General features: G+C 42.3%; 1 protein-coding gene across 9 annotated transcripts in view; it reads right to left on the reverse strand.

Annotated features, from left to right (window-relative positions):
* Positions 1 to 10,163, reverse strand: part of HECTD1 (HECT domain containing E3 ubiquitin protein ligase 1) — a 66,863-nt gene extending 56,700 nt beyond the window's left edge. For all 9 annotated transcript variants that reach the window (XM_015415200.1, XM_015415195.1, XM_015415193.1 and 6 more), the window contains exons 1-2: positions 9,829 to 10,163; positions 7,531 to 7,789 (exon numbers count right to left, since the gene is read on the reverse strand). In XM_015415200.1, the coding sequence (XP_015270686.1) occupies positions 7,531 to 7,670 (140 nt within the window). In that variant the 5' untranslated portion in view covers positions 7,671 to 7,789; positions 9,829 to 10,163. The remainder of the gene's footprint in view (positions 1 to 7,530; positions 7,790 to 9,828) is intronic.
* Between the last annotated feature and the right edge of the window lie 5,528 nt (positions 10,164 to 15,691).

A 15,691-nucleotide genomic window follows, 5' to 3' on the forward strand; every position in this document is an offset into this window, starting at 1 on the left:
GGAAAGAGCAAAAGGCAGCTGAAAATAAGTATAAAATGAATGGGCTAGCAAAGTATTTTTCCTGAGCTGCGCAATTTAAATGGGCTAGCAAAGTATTTTTCCTGAGCTGCGCAATTTAAATGGTTGGACCCTGCATTCCACTGCACCAATTTCACCTTCACCATATTCAATGAGACTTCATTAACAGGAGAAGTCCTTAAAATAATCTATTTATAGAAACTTAAAACATTTTGGGTTGGATCCCGAAATCTATGGGTGCAAAGACTGCAGATCTTTCCTTTCTTCTACTTCCCCAGCAATCCTTTCTGCACTGGGAAAAGACCATGCAAGTTGGGGGGCGGGCACTACAGCGAGCCCTGCACTGAGCTCTGATGATGATGTGGCTGTTTAATATTCTTCCTCCTCACTGCATGGATATTAGTTCCTTGATCTGTGACCTTGGGAATAAATTTCCCCATGGTCAGAAAGGAACAAGGGAAAGATCTGCAACCATCAGTGGGTCAGATCACCTGACCCAATCCAATTACATTGTCCAAAGGAAAGCTCCTCACTTAGCAGAAGGGAGTCACTGGATCCAACCTGTTACACATTTGAAAGCTGTGTCTGCATTTTATATGTATTCTTAGGTATGACTTTATGTTACCACAGCTAATGACCCCAATAATAAACTGACTTACCTCATAACAGTAATTAGATGGCTTCAGCATTGTGTGAACAAAGGCCCACCACAGAACCACAGCTTAAGCCTGTACAGGGACTGAGATGGGAGGGCTTGAACTGGCACCTGGACTTGTCCCTCCCCAGGCCTAAGGTTGGAAGAAGGTTCCAGTTCACCCAGGTCTTCTCCTCCCATCAAGATGCTCCATGCCCCCCCAAGCCTCTGCTCTGAAGATAGGAGTAACCTGATCACCTCTTCCTTCCTGGCATCTGGCTGTCAGGGTTTAAACAGTCCCCCACACCCTTTATATGCTTTGCTCCCCTCATTCCTGAGCCACAGGTCCAGCTCATCTCACAGGACCTTCCCCTCTCCCCTCCAGTTGGCGCAAGGCTCCTATAATGTGACATCAGGGCCCTAACCAGTCCTGGACACATCACTACCTTAAATGTTGCCAGCAATGGGATAATTACTATCAACAGTTGTGTTCCTTGTAAATTCCTTAGCTGCAAATGTCCAGGTTAGACTGAGTTCCATATCTTAGAACAGATTGCAATTGAATAACAAATGATAAAAAAATTAAAGTACAATAGTTTCTTCTATTTAAAGGACAATGTTTAATTCTGAGACCAAAACTTACCTCATGCTCCCCTTCACTAGTTTCTACATGTTGTTTTAAAATTTACAAGCAGTCCAGTATATAGACAAAACAGCACAAAACATTAATGTTTTACTATGGAAACTGAGTAACCATGGTTGTACACAAACCATTATAAACTGCAGCCCTGTAGTATTTCAAACTCCTACTTAAGATCTTAAAAGCTAATTTCTAAAAGATGAACAGTTTATTAAAAGAAACAAAAAGCCATTATGATGTTCAAATAAATAAAAAAAAATTGAGTAATACAAACCACTAAAATCCTCATGGGCCTCAGCTATCTACTACACAGACCCCACACATAGTTCAGTATTCAAACATGATATACAAAGATTAAACCTATTTCATTATGAGTTTTAAATACTATAATTTTCTCCACTGTAATTGAACATATATTTAGAGACAGGAACCTACCTCGGAAGGAAATGTGTGTGTTTGAAAAGGGTTTTACAGCTAATGTAGCGGAGGCTGCTCCTATATTCTTTCTTGGGTGTCATGAACTTCTGGCTTATCACTGACAGATCTCTCACCACAACAGCCTAAACTTACATTAGTACCCTCACAGCTACATTTTGAAAACAACGTACAGTTCTTGTTACAAAGGGTCAGCCAGAGTTTCAAAAAAAGCTTCATCTTGAATTATTTTGGTTGTAGAACCTTCACTTCAAGAACAGATAAAAGTATTGGGGGATTTCTTTTTAGAGAAGAGATGACAAAAGAGAAGCATGACAGTTTACAAAACTACAAAAAATTGATAGAGGGAAAAAATAGATTTAAAAGCACTCCCAGCATCCCACTGCTTAAAAAAATGTTATTCCCATACACTTACCCCTATCAGATCAGTGAAATTGAATTATTCTAAAAAAACCCCACAGCAGAACAAACAAGTTCCATAATGTGTAAGGAGGAAAATGAAAGAGATCACTTTGGCTCACAAAAAATAGAGCCTGCCAATGGCACTTGTACTACAGAACCTGAAGCATCAGGCAACTTATGAAGTAACTGGAGGACTATCCACAACATAATTCTCCAATTAATTAAGTCACATCTGGTTTCCTTATCCAAAGTAAACCAGGCTGCAAAGCAGAGGTCACTTTTTTGTCTTCCAGACTATGGCCTGCAAGTTACAAGAGGATCTGTATTATCTCCCATCCTTCTGAGAAAAAATTTAAGGTTCCAAAACCTAGAATGCTGGTACTTTTGCTAAGACTAGACAATGTTTCAAAGGACAAGGAAGCTGAATAACCAAACACGGTTTGGAAGAGTAGGCCCAAGTACACAAAATTTAAGTAGACAAAATTTCTACAGCTAACTGATGTTTTATGGCATGTTGTATATTATGTATTTTAATGTAATTTGTGTTTTTATTGGAAGCCGCCCTGAGCCCGCTTGCGGGGAGGGCGGTGTATAAATTTGAATAAATAAATAAATATCAAACTGAAAAGCTCCATCACAGGACAGGGTTAACATGCAACCTAGAAATTCCACTGTGGTGCCTAGTATTATGAGCAATAATTTTATTGTAGTCTCAGTGATCTGCAATATAAGTACAATCTTAACATTTCACGGTAGAATACATTTTGCTGTAGAGTCTAAAAATACATGTGCATTAAGTTCTTGTTGTTGTTTGCTTATATGTTAACTCTGGACCATTCACTGATGGTAGATGAATTCATAAGAACATAAGAGACGCCAATGTTGGATTAGGTCAAAGGCCCATCTAGTCCAACTCTCTGTCACACAGTGGCCAAAAATACCAGGTGCCATCAGGAGGCCCACCAATGGGGCCAGGACATTAGAAGCCCTCCCACTGTTGGCCCCCTCAAGCACCAAGAAGACAGAGCATCACTTGCCCCAGAGCCTCTATCTATACCTTGTGGCTAATAGCCACTGATGGACCTCTGCTCCATATGCCTATCTAACTCTCTTTTGAAGCCGTCCATGCTTGTAGCCGCCACCCCCTCCTGTGGCAGTGAATTCCATGTGTGAATCCTCATAGGGAAAGTGTTCCAACCCTTTTATCATTCGAGTTGCCCTTTTCTGCACTTTTTCCAAAGCTATAATATCCTTTTTAAGGTGTGGTGCCCAGAACTGCACACAGTATTCCAAATGAGGTCTCACCATTGATTTATATAGGGGCATTATTATATTGGCTGATCTGTTTTCAATACCCTTCCTAATAATCCCCAGCATAGCATTGGCCTTCTTTATTGCAGTCACACACTGTCTCGACATTTTCAGTGAGTTATCTACTACAACTCCAAGATCTCTCTCTTGATCTGTCTCTGCCAGTTCAGACCCCATCAATGTGTATTTATATTTAGGATTTTTGGCTCCAATGTGCATCACCTTGCACTTGGCCACATTGAACCCCATTTGCCATGTTGACGCCCACTCGCCCAACTTTGACAGATCCCTTTGGAGTGCCTCACAATCCTCACTGGTTTTCACCACCTTGAACAACTTTGTATCATCCGCAAATTTAGCCACTTCACTGCTTACTCCCATCTCCAAATCATTAATGAACAAGTTAAAAAGCAGTGGACCAAGTACTGATCCCTGCGGTACCCCACTGCTTACCACCCTCCACTGAGAAAATTGCCCATTTATACTCACTCTCTGTTTTCTATTAATTAGCCAGTTTTTGATCCATAAAAGGACTTGTCCTTCTATCCCATGATTTTTGAGCTTACTTAGGAGCCTTTGATGAGGAACTTTATCAAAAGCTTTCTGGAAGTCAAGGTAAATAATATCTATTGGATCCCCCTTGTCCACATGTTTGTTCACCCCCTCAAAGAACACTAACAGGTTAGTGAGACAAGATCTTCCCTTACAGAAACCGTGCTGAGTCTGCCTCAATAGGTTTTGTTCATCTATGTGCCTAATTCTTTCCTTAATAATGGTTTCCAACAATTTACCCGGTATCGACGTCAGACTGACTGGCCTGTAATTTCCCGGATCTCCTCTAGAACCCTTTTTAAAGATGGGAGTGACATTAGCTGCCTTCCAGTCCTCAGGAATGGAGGCAGATTTTAAGGAAAGATTACATATTTTTGTCAGGAGATCCACAAGTTCACATTTGAGTTCTTTCAGAACTCTCGGATGTATGCCATCTGGGCCTGCTGATTTATCAGTTTTTAAGTTGTCTATCAGTTTTAGGACCTCCTCTCTCGTCACCTCAATCTGGCTCAGGTCTTTCAACACCCCTCCCGAAATCAGCGGTTCTGGAGTGGGCAAGTACTTCTCATCTTCCACAGTGAAGACAGAGGCAAAAAAATGCATTTAGCTTCTCAGCCATTTCCCTATCATCCTTCAGTACTCCTTTTACCCCTTGGTCATCCAAGGGCCCCACTGCCTCCCTGGCTGGTTTCCTGCTCTTAATGTATTTGAAGAAAGTTTTATTGTTGGTTTTTACGTTTTTTGCTATATGCTCCTCATATTCCCTTTTTGCCTGCCTGACCACAGACTTGCATTTTATTTGCCATAGCCTGTGTTCCGTTTTATCAGCCTCACTGTGACTAGCTTTCCACTGCTTAAAGGAATTCATTTCTCAACTTAGTTGCTTTCTAGATTGGCTCTAATATTCAGTTTAACAGAGCTTTTTAAAGCACTGAGAAACTGAAGAGAGGTTGTGTTAGGGTTAGATGTCACCTTTTTGTTGTGGCAATGTTAAAAATCAGTATCTAAACATGGCCAAGTCTTAAATTCAGAGATTACAGCCATGAACAGACAAGACAGATATTTCTACAAACCTAAGAAAAGCCCCAGGTTTGCAGAAAAATCTGAAATCTTAAAAAAAAACTTCACAACATAGAGAAGGAATTAACCCCTCCCTCAATAATAGAAGCAGTACCTGTAGCTTTAAAAAAAAGAAAATCAAATGCCCCCTGTGGCTACTGCTAGGCAACCACAACATTATTGCCAATGGAAGCATTGGTTTCTGTCAGCAAAAGGCAGGGAGAGGGGGCAGAGGCCTTTTCAAGGTACTTTTGACTTCGAGGGAGGACTCATCAGGGACAGGCCCAGCAGCAATCACCAGGCATCTTGCTACCATGCAATCTGCATGACTCACCCAGGCCCAGCTGCTCACTACAGTTCAACAGCAGCCACTCCACAAAAGCTGTGTGATGCAGAGGTTAAGAGTTTTGCAGTAGGATCTGAAAGACCAATTCGAATCCTCATTCTGTCATGGTACTCATCGAATGACCTTAGGCCAGTCACACAATTATCAGCCTAACATATCTCACAGTGTTGGTTTGAGGATAAAATGGCCAAGAGAAGAGTGTTGTAAGCTGCCTTGGATCCCCATTGAAGGGAAAGTGTGGTATAAGTAGAGAAAGTGTGGTGTTAGTGAAGTAAATAAAGCTTAAATAAATATATATTAACCCTCTAAAAATAATAGAAACAGTGTCTGTACCTTTAAGAAAGGAGACCTCCGTGTTTGCTGTGGGGGTTGCTAGGCAATCCCAGTAGTACTGCCAGCCTTCAAACCTTGGCAACTGGGGGGCTATCTCCAGGGCTATTCTGACCCCCCAGACCACCCCTCCTCCCCCCCACCCTTCTGGCCTGGAAGGATGACTTAATGAGTCTGGGCCCAGTAGCAACTTGCTATCATGCAATTTGTGCCATTCACCCAGGTGCACTTGTGGCTACTGAACAACTAAATACCTAACAACGTGTTGGACTCAGTGACAGCCTCCTCCAAACTTGCACAACTTGGCTGGGCCCAGCAGTGGCCACCACACACCTCACCCAAGCAACTAGCTACCACATAATTTTCGCAACTTGACCAGATTTTTTTCCCAAAGGCTGCCAGGGCAAGGGAAGGAGGAAAATTTGAGTGCTAGTGTGATGTAGCTGTTAAACTGTCAGATTAGGATCTGGGAGACCCAGGTTCAAATCCCCACTCTGCCACGAGAGACTGCTGGGTGACCTTGGGCCAGTCACTGTCTCTCATCCTATTCCTGTGGTGGCGAGCCTATGGCACGGGTGCCAGAGGTGGCACTCAGAGCCCTCTCTGTAGGCACGTGTGCCATTGCTCCAGCCAGGCCCAGACCATCATTAAAGTGTCGAATTCTTTGCCAAATAATTTTAAGTAAATGAAAGCATTTGGGATTGCTTTCCTTACTTTGTTTGGATCATCTTACGTTAATGTATGAGTTGTTTTTTCTAAAGTAAAACTTCAGTATTCAGGTTAAATTACCGTGTTGGCACTCTGCGATAAATAAGTGGGTTTTGGGTCGCAGTTTGGGCACTCGGTCTCTAAAAGGTTCGCCATCACTGTCCTATTCTATCTCATCATGTTGTTGCTAGAATAAAATGGAGGACAGAAGAATTATGTAAAATGCAATGGGTCCAGACTGGGGAGAAAGGTCAGGTATAAATGAAGAAATAATAAAAACTTGGCGGCATATAAAAGAAATGTTTGCTAGTAAGGAGGAAGGAGTGAAGGAAGCAGGGAAATTGGAGGATATGGGGGGGCTCTGGATAAGATTGCACTTTCAAATTAAGTTATTTAAACCAGTATATCGATATAAAACTCAGTTTAGTAAAGAACAGGTAAGGCATTCATATGCTATTTTTTCCTCCAAGCTTTGTGGTTTCTTAGGCCCTGCAGTTACAACAAAGGGTTTACTGACTCTTGCCAGATGCATTTCATTAAAACTCATCAGCTTTGCTGGCTGTTTAAAAAGAAAAACATTTGTTTTAGATATAGAGTTTGAATGGAAAAATTAAAAAGTTTAGTCTGTTTTTTACAGGGCCCTTGCTTATTTTTGCTTTCCTCCCCAAAATACAAAGAGCTTAGAACTGTATTTCCTATTCCTATTCAACCAAATCATGCAAGAAGCACCTAAAGTTATAATACTGGCCCTTTTGTTATACCAGAAGATCTAAGCATGAACTGAAGGCAACAAGCTCCACGAAAGCAACTGCTACAGCAGCCTCCAGTATTCTCCTGGACAATGTTGTCAATAACAACTGCATTAAACCCCTGATGTGAAAAGCAGCTTCAGTACAGCTGCTCTCCTTGTCCATCCACTCACCAGTGGTGTCAATGCATTGCCTGCAGTGTTCTCAGTGTCAACTTAATGTTGGACATAAGATACCTTGCTAGAACAGATTCTGGGTATCAGGATCCCAGAAAAAAATTCCATTATGACGAGAAGGATCAGCAGGTATAAGCCACATAAAGATATCAAAGGAAAAATCCACTTACGTTTCAAAGCATCTATCCACATTGTCTGACATCAAAAGCAGCATACATAACTGCTCCAGTGCTATGAGTTGCATGTCTCTTTCATCTCCTTGACCCATCTGCAGCCACTCAAGCAATGTGTCTGGATCCACATCAGCCATGATTTTAGAGTTGTGTTGTTGTCAAATCTAATGGTAACTGAAGAAATCTTTTAAAATATCCAATAAGAATAACTCGTGCACAAATCCACTCTAAGATTCCAGGTTTTCACAATCTTCACCTGAAAAGAAAGAGACAGGTTTATCAAGCAGAATGTAGCTAATTTTTCAGTTCTGACTTCCTAATCTATTACTTGGGATGCATAAAATCCGCACAAACACCAAACCCTGTAACTTGTATAAAACCACCCTGAAATATACTATAAGTATAAGGCACAATAAATTGTTAAAATGGAGTATGTATTGTAATCTTACGCATGTTTGCTCATTACAAAAATCCCACTGAGTTCAGTGGGGCTTCCTAATCAATGTGTTTAGAAGTGCAGTCTAATCCTATTATTCCCCAATCTGCCATTTGGCCTAGAGGTTTTCACTTCAGGGATAAATATGACCCATGTGGTTTGCTGGAGTCAGGAACGCTGAAATAGAACATCTAATACTTAAAAAGTCTATATCTGCAAGTTTGCACAGTTGTTTATACATCAGGAGTTTTTATGGGGGTCACAGAAGCTCTTTCACTGTAATCTTGCACACAAACAACTATGTAGTTTATAAACTTCTCCTGCTACTAGACCACTACAATCACTAACACTGCACAATATGCCAGACGTAGATGGTTCTGAGTAGTTGCTCTCAGTAAAATATTCTCTTCAGCATATTCCTTTTATCCTTCTAAAATGCAAGTAAGTTACAAAGATGCCAAAGGTTAAAAACTACACAAAGTATTTTGCCAGTCAACATAATACTGGGAAAAGAAAGAAGGGGAGGGGAAAAACGCTCTCAATAATAATTGTGGTCTTAACCAAATGCTGGCTGGGCAAAGTCTGCCTGTTTGTTTACTTGTGACCAGTTAGTGATTAAAAGGTAACATTGCTTAAGAGCAGAGAAAAAGGAACTCTAAAAAATTAAGAATACAAAACCCAACCCAACCCTGAATAAAACTGCAAAAAAACTGAAATTCCAAGCAAGCATGTTTGAGATAAAAAAATAAACACAGCAATACTTTCTATATGTTTTGGGGTTCTTTTTTAAAAAAAGATGAAGCAGTCCCTATATCCCTGACACAAATGTAAAGAAATCAAAAAAGTACGATATGATCTACTGAGGTTGCCTGCTTGACAAACAGTAGGCTCCACTGTGAAAATCATTCCAAATATGTAAAAATTTAAAGACACAAGCAGGAGACAAATTTCATCCACACATTATTTCACTATTAACAAACACAGGGAAGAGACTGCAGCTCAGTGGAAGGGCACATGCTTTCCAGGCTCGAAGTGCCAGCTTCAGTGCCTGGCATCTCTAGTTAAAATTCTGAAGGAGTCCTCTTGGGCGACGAATTACTGAAGACCCTGAGAAACCAATATCAGGTGGCGTTGAGTTAAAAGAGCTGCTGGTCTGACCATGTTCACTGGGCGCCCTTTTTAATGACCCTAAATAAAGACAACGCCATGCAAGACAACCAGGATCACCCTACTGACTTTTGCGCGTCTCCCTCAGATACAAACATAATCCCTTCTTAAATTCTGGGGGAGGGATGAGAATAATGATAAACTACAGTCTACAGAGATCGAAAGGAAAGTGATCAATCCCTCCTCGCCGGTAAGGCCCAGAACCGGCGGCCGGAGAAATCTGGATAAGCCGCACACGGGCACCTGCTTGTCCCTCCTTCAACCAGGCCGAGACGGCCCAAGGAGACACCCAGACTCTACAGCACCCCTTCAATACGGCAGAGATGTGCCTCTGGGCCTAGCCAGCCATTCCCTCTTCACTAACCTCTTCCTTCGAATCCCCCATTTCCCCGGGCCTATCGACCACCCCGTGCCGGGACTCTGAGCGGCTTCCTTCGACAGACTCTCCTCCAGTCACCTTCCGTCCCTGGAAGCAGCAGCCATCCTACCCAAGGCCTGGCCCACCACCGTCCTGGGGTCACCTCAAAACTACAGAACTTCCCACATCGATCGCCCGGAAAAGCCGCGGCACTCGCGTTGCCTATAAGCCGTAGGCCTCACAGGGTGACCCGGCCTGGCGCTTAGGAAAGGCCGGCGCTGAGCTCCGTCTCTTCGGCCGCAGCGTCCCATTTCCCCCTCCTTCACTAACTCACCTCGGTGTCCCGGACCCTTGCCTCAGCAGCAGCCGCCGCCGCCCCCTCAGCTTTCCGGTGCCCTTCCCTTCTCCCTCAGTCCATAGCCAAACGCCGTCGCACCCCGTCCATCTTGATCCTCCCGGCAGAGGATTGGGGAAGGGGGGGGGGGAACCGAGCGCCACAGACACGAGAAGAGGAGGAGGAGGAGCCCGCCAGCCTCGGAGTCACGCTTAGGCTGATTCCCGGCGGAGATGCGGAAGACAGCCACGGATGGCGCTGCGGCAATCCTCGGCCGAGCTGCTTTCAATCGTTGCGGCCCAGTCAGAGCCTTGTCACGCGTTGTGCCCGGGTAACTTTTGTTTCTCGTTTGCCTCTCCCCCTCCCAGGGCAGGCTTTAGAAGAAAAGAAACAGACGGAAGCGCTCTACCTAGGTATCAGATGTCAGAACTTTATTCCCCCTTGCTAAATGTGACTCACCCCCGTGCAGCCCCCCTCCCCATTATAACTTTTGTACATCTCTGAAGAACCACAAACTTTCTCAGTTTGTTTCACGCGAACGCTTTTTGTTGTTTCTTCACGTACACATGTCTGAAAAGTAACAGGTCTTGGAAAACCAGATAAACAACTACCAAACAGCAGACTTGGAAAGACAGCTTTCGTCCCTCCCCAGTCATACAAATGAATCTGTTTTTAAAGTGCCACCACAAGACTCCTTTTGGGGGAGGGGCATTTTCCTGACAAACTCAACCGAGGCCAGCACTTTGGAATTTGTGGAAGTAAAAAAGAAAGTATTTCTTCATATAAAATATAATTAGTTCACTTTTGTGATTGCCTTTAGGCTTATCTATCAGTGTGACCAGTAGCAGCTGGCTTATGTCTATAGTCTGAAACCTCATTAAGTCTGTTGAGATGCAGTTTATGTAATTATTCTTTGTTATTTTCTGTGAGTTAAAAATTCAGAATAGACGTCTGAACATTCAGACACATTTGTTCACCATTATAGCTGGCTTTGTGGACCTGTATGACTTTTTTGCAAGCTCATTAGTCACAATGAACTTAATAACATAATGAACATAATATTACAGGACATTATGTATTATTGGTGACTGCATAGAAGATCCTTCCTGCTGTCACCTGGAAAATGGGTGTGTGCAAAGAATAAAGACCTTGGAAATTGCTCCACCCCACATATGAACAGCCAGTCACATGCCACTGACCTAACATCACTAGTTTGACATCTGGGAAAGGCTTAGTCAGAATATCATGTGATGTGTCAGAATCATTGTGAATGTCAAATAATCATCTTACCAAAACTAGTGAAAAGAGAAGTGATCTTTTAATCATCACTGGGTTGTAATTGTGCTGGCAGATTGATTGTAAACATTTTTGCACTAGGTCAGAAATCAAAACTATCCAGCCCTTTAGGGATGCCCAGTATGACCAGAGACACCCGTATCACACTCAGCTTTATAGAATCACATTCCTAATTAGAAAGCAGCTGTCCTTAATAGACAGAGGAGTGAACAAAGCAATGATGTAATGTATCCAGTCCAGGCCGCGTGGCCAGCTTGGGCTCCACGCGGTCAGACAGAAACATCGAGCTTCGCTCCAAGAGACAATGGACTATGTGGATCCTAGCCCTTTCCAATCAGGGGGCTGGGTTCCCGGCTGAGAGCCTATGGGAGCCTATGGGACTCTCGGCCACTGTAAATAACCTATTGGGAAGTAGGGGTGTGTTTTGGGTGGAGGTTTCTCGGGGGATATAAGCCGACCTGCGAGCTGGCCAAAGTTGTCTTGTTCCTGATCGAATAAAGTACGCTTTGCTGAAATCACTCTCCATCTGCGTACTTTTCAAATGCAGTGGTTGCTGCTTCATTATGCCAACAAGGTATTATGAATGTATACCTAAATCATCATCATATTGATACTTGTCAAAGTTATAGGGATTATTTATAATTTTTCCAGATGTAGTGCCTAATTGTGATGGAATTAATTGTAGGGTATTTAATCCAAGTGGCATTAATATTTTTTCAGTGAAAAATTATAGGTGTGGCCTCAGAGCATCTGCTGGATAGGGAATGGGAGTTCTCCAACTTATTTGAATTTAACAACTCTATGGTACATTATCTTCAGGCCCTTCAGTCCTGTGATGATACAGACTATTTTGCTTTTATTTGTCTCTAGTTGCATAAAATAAAGAAAACACTGAAGAGCTTCCTGCAGATAGATGCATTGCAGGTCACAATGTGATTTGATATAGATACTGTGAAAAATGCAACTACTGTTATCATTCACCTGTAATGATGTATGTTGTCAGATCAGGCCTATGCACTGGAACATTTATCCTGAGGGTATCTAACAGCTTGCTGAACCCAAAAGAGATTCAGAAGAGTGGGAGGAGGACATGTGTAGTCTGCCTAAAACACGGTCTTTTTTCATTCATAGGAGGGTTGTTTTTTTTAAAGTTCCACTCCTTTTGAGACTGCCTTTTAAGCTTTTTCAGTCAAGCCTATCTGAAATCAGTGCTGTAACTTTTAAGTTTTAAACAGGGCAGAGCTGGAGATGAGTGGTTATTGGAATAAATATTCATAGTTTCCATCATATCTTTATCTGAATTTAATTAAAACTTGGCAAACCTCATCTGAGATAGCAGAAACTAGTACTTGTTGCCAATATTACACAGAAAAGCAATAAAAGGTAATATGTTGGGGGCTTTTTAAGCTGCCTGCCACTTTTAATTGGAAATCTGCCATTGTTAAAAAGACAAAAGTGGTATTTTTTCCCCTTTGCCATAATGGATTAAACAGATATATTTTTAAAAAATATAAAAATGACATAATAAAAGAGATATCTGGCATTTCATTATTTGGATTTAAATACATTTATGGGTCTCCTCTCAGCACAAAAATATTTCCTTCCAAACATTCTTCCCTGTTTAAATTTGTTGTTGCTGTCAGATGTCACAGATAGGTTTTCTCTCACCTCCCACTCTCTTCTAAATGTATAAAGCCATAACGGGTTACAGAGATCAAAGTGTAGTTGTGAACACCCCAAGTGACCCATAGCTTTTAGCCAAGTGACACTGCTTTCCAAGTATAAATAGATATAATTCATTTATTATATGCTTGCAGTCAGATGCTTGGTAACGTTTGCTGTAATGCTATTTCATTTACACATAGTACAAAGTAACCCTTCAGAAATACATCCTAAATCTTAAGCAAGAAACCATTCCATTTCCTTTGTTAAAGAATCAGGCTTTAAAGAAGGATAAAAGTTCTTTCCTGTTTTAGATTATTTCCAATTCAGGGACTATAACGATTAGATACTTACTTTTTTTGTCAGCTGGTAGAGTTATGTGGTAAAACGATTCCTTACCCTGGCTGGCTAACTTTTCAGACATCTTGAAAATACTTTCATCCCCTCAAAAAGTATTCCTGTTTTAATTTTTTTTCCATTTCAGAGAAAGGATGTTGGGTGAAGCTTTGCATTGAGATCATACCACAATAGCTCTTCTCACTCATCTAACTGTTGCACAACCCTTGGGAGTAAACATAGGGTCATCTTCTTGGCTTTCCTAAAGTGTCAGTGTCGGGAATCTTGGATCCTGGCAATCACACATGTAGCTCTACGTCAGCTGCATAACAGTGTTTACCCATTGCCAGCATGTGGAATTTGCTGCAACAAGAACTATGTTAAAGGTTGCCTACTAAATTGTTCAAATGCTCTAATTAGTCATGTGGTTGTGCGTGAGTATTTTTTGTAACGTAGGAAGGGATTTTTTTAAAAATACACTGTAGAAGTGAAGTGTAGTAATAAAAGAATTGTTGACAGCATCAGATTTCTATCTTCCAAGTAGTGTGTAGAAACTAGAGGCTAATGTGGCTGCCAGGTTAGCCAGTCTAGCTTCCAGAGAAGCCAGCACAGCTTTTCTTATTCTTAGTGCCTTGTAAGAAATTGAAGTAGATTGACTATCAACTCTTGATGTATACATTTTTGTCCATATCTTCGGACATGGCTAAATTGGATTTTGTCTACTTACTTCCCCTTGAAAATAGAAGAATCTATAATAACTGAAACAAACATTCTGTAGATGTTTGCTGCCTCAAAACCATGAGTCCAGCAGACAGGAAGTGAACTCCCTTCTTAAACATCCTGCCTCTCTGTGTGCCACTGATCTGAATAAGTGAGGAAGATTTCAACCTTAGGTTCTAGCCAATCAGCATGTAGTACTTGCAAGAGGCTGTCATACTTTTGTTGTTGTTGATGTGAAGCATTTGACTTTCTGTAACCTTTCTGCAGCAAACTTTAATAGATGATGAACACTTTTCCTCAGTTTAACAGGGCTAACTCTAGCCACAGACGCTCTAAATGAATTTACTAGGGTTTTAATCAAACAGCAACCTACAGACTCAGAGAATTTTCAAAAATTGTTTGCAATGTATATGGTATGGGGTAAGACTGCTGCTTCCAGGGATGTGGGATGCAAAAATTTCCCAATGCTTTATTTTCCATTTCTAAAAATTCATTGTTTCATAAAACTAATAATAAATGGCTGTCATTGCTAATACAGTATTAAGCAAGGTTGGCAGTATCATAGCTATTGTTTTTCAGGATTATTATTGTCTAGAATTGTGTGAGAAGGTCTGTGTATATAGTATTGACTAGGAATAAGGCCCATTGTGGAAATAAATACAATGAGCTCTAGAAAGAGGCTCTGGGAGAGTGCCAAGGCCTTGGGCACTCAGTGTCAATTTGCTGTGGCGAGCTCAGCAGGGTATAATGACACAGAGTCCACAATTTTCTCCAGAGGAACTGATCTCTGCTACCTGAAGAGCAGTTGTGATTTTGAGTGATCTCCAGCCCTCACGTGGAGATTGGCAACAATTGTTACCCGGGAGGAAATGACTGGTTTGGAGGGTGGAATCTATGGCATTGTACCTGTGTGAGGTCCCACCCCTCCTCAAACCACACTCTCTCCAGGCTCCACCCCTCAAATCTCCATGAATTTCCCAATCTGGAGTTGGCAACCCTATCTTCTCCCCAGCCAAGCATCAACCTGCCATTACCTGCCCCTCTGATTTCAGAGTTGCATCTCCTCCCCCCTCCCTCCTGGAGATCAGTTGTAATTCTGAGTGATTTCCACCCCTCTCCTGAGATTGGCAACAGTGGTTCCCCAAAAGGGAATGGCTGGTTGGGAGGGTGGAGTCTATGACATTGTATCTGTCTCAGGTCCCACCCCTCCTCAAACCTCACCCTCTCCAGGTTCCATCCCTCAAATCTCCAGGAATTTCCCACCTGGAGTTGGCAACCCTATCTCCTTCCCAGCCAATCATCAACCTATCTCTCTCTTCAGCTTTCCATTTCTCCCACACACACCTCTGCAGCCTCTTCTGTGCTCTGAAGCCCTGACTGCCACAGAGTCCACCATTTCCTCCATGGGGACTGATCTCTGCCATCTGGAGAGCAGTTGTAATTCTGAGTGATCTCCACCCTCACCTGCAGATTGGTGACAATGGTTTACCAGGAGGAAAAGTAGTCTTTCTCTGCAATGGGGACCAAAGCAGCTTACATCATTCTCCTTTCCCCCTTTTGACTTACACAACAACCCTGTGAGGTATGTTAGGCTGAAAGTCTGTGACTGGTCCAAAATCATCCATTCAGCTTCTACAGCAAGAACCTGGATCTAGCAGACCCTGCTCTGAAGGACTCACTGCTATGCCTAGGGTAGCCAACCTCCAGGTGGAGCCTGAAGATCACCAGGTATCACAATTGAACTCCAGACAACAGATCTCCTCCCCGGAGAAAATAACTGCTTTGGAAGGTGGGCTTTATGGCATTCTGTTCAGCTGAGGCCTCTCCCCTCCCCAAAGCCTGGCTTCGA

The sequence above is a fragment of the Gekko japonicus genome, unplaced genomic scaffold (genome assembly GCF_001447785.1).
Source record: "Gekko japonicus isolate JY-2015 unplaced genomic scaffold, Gekko_japonicus_V1.1 scaffold83, whole genome shotgun sequence".
NCBI classification, from domain to species: Eukaryota; Metazoa; Chordata; class Lepidosauria; order Squamata; family Gekkonidae; genus Gekko; species Gekko japonicus.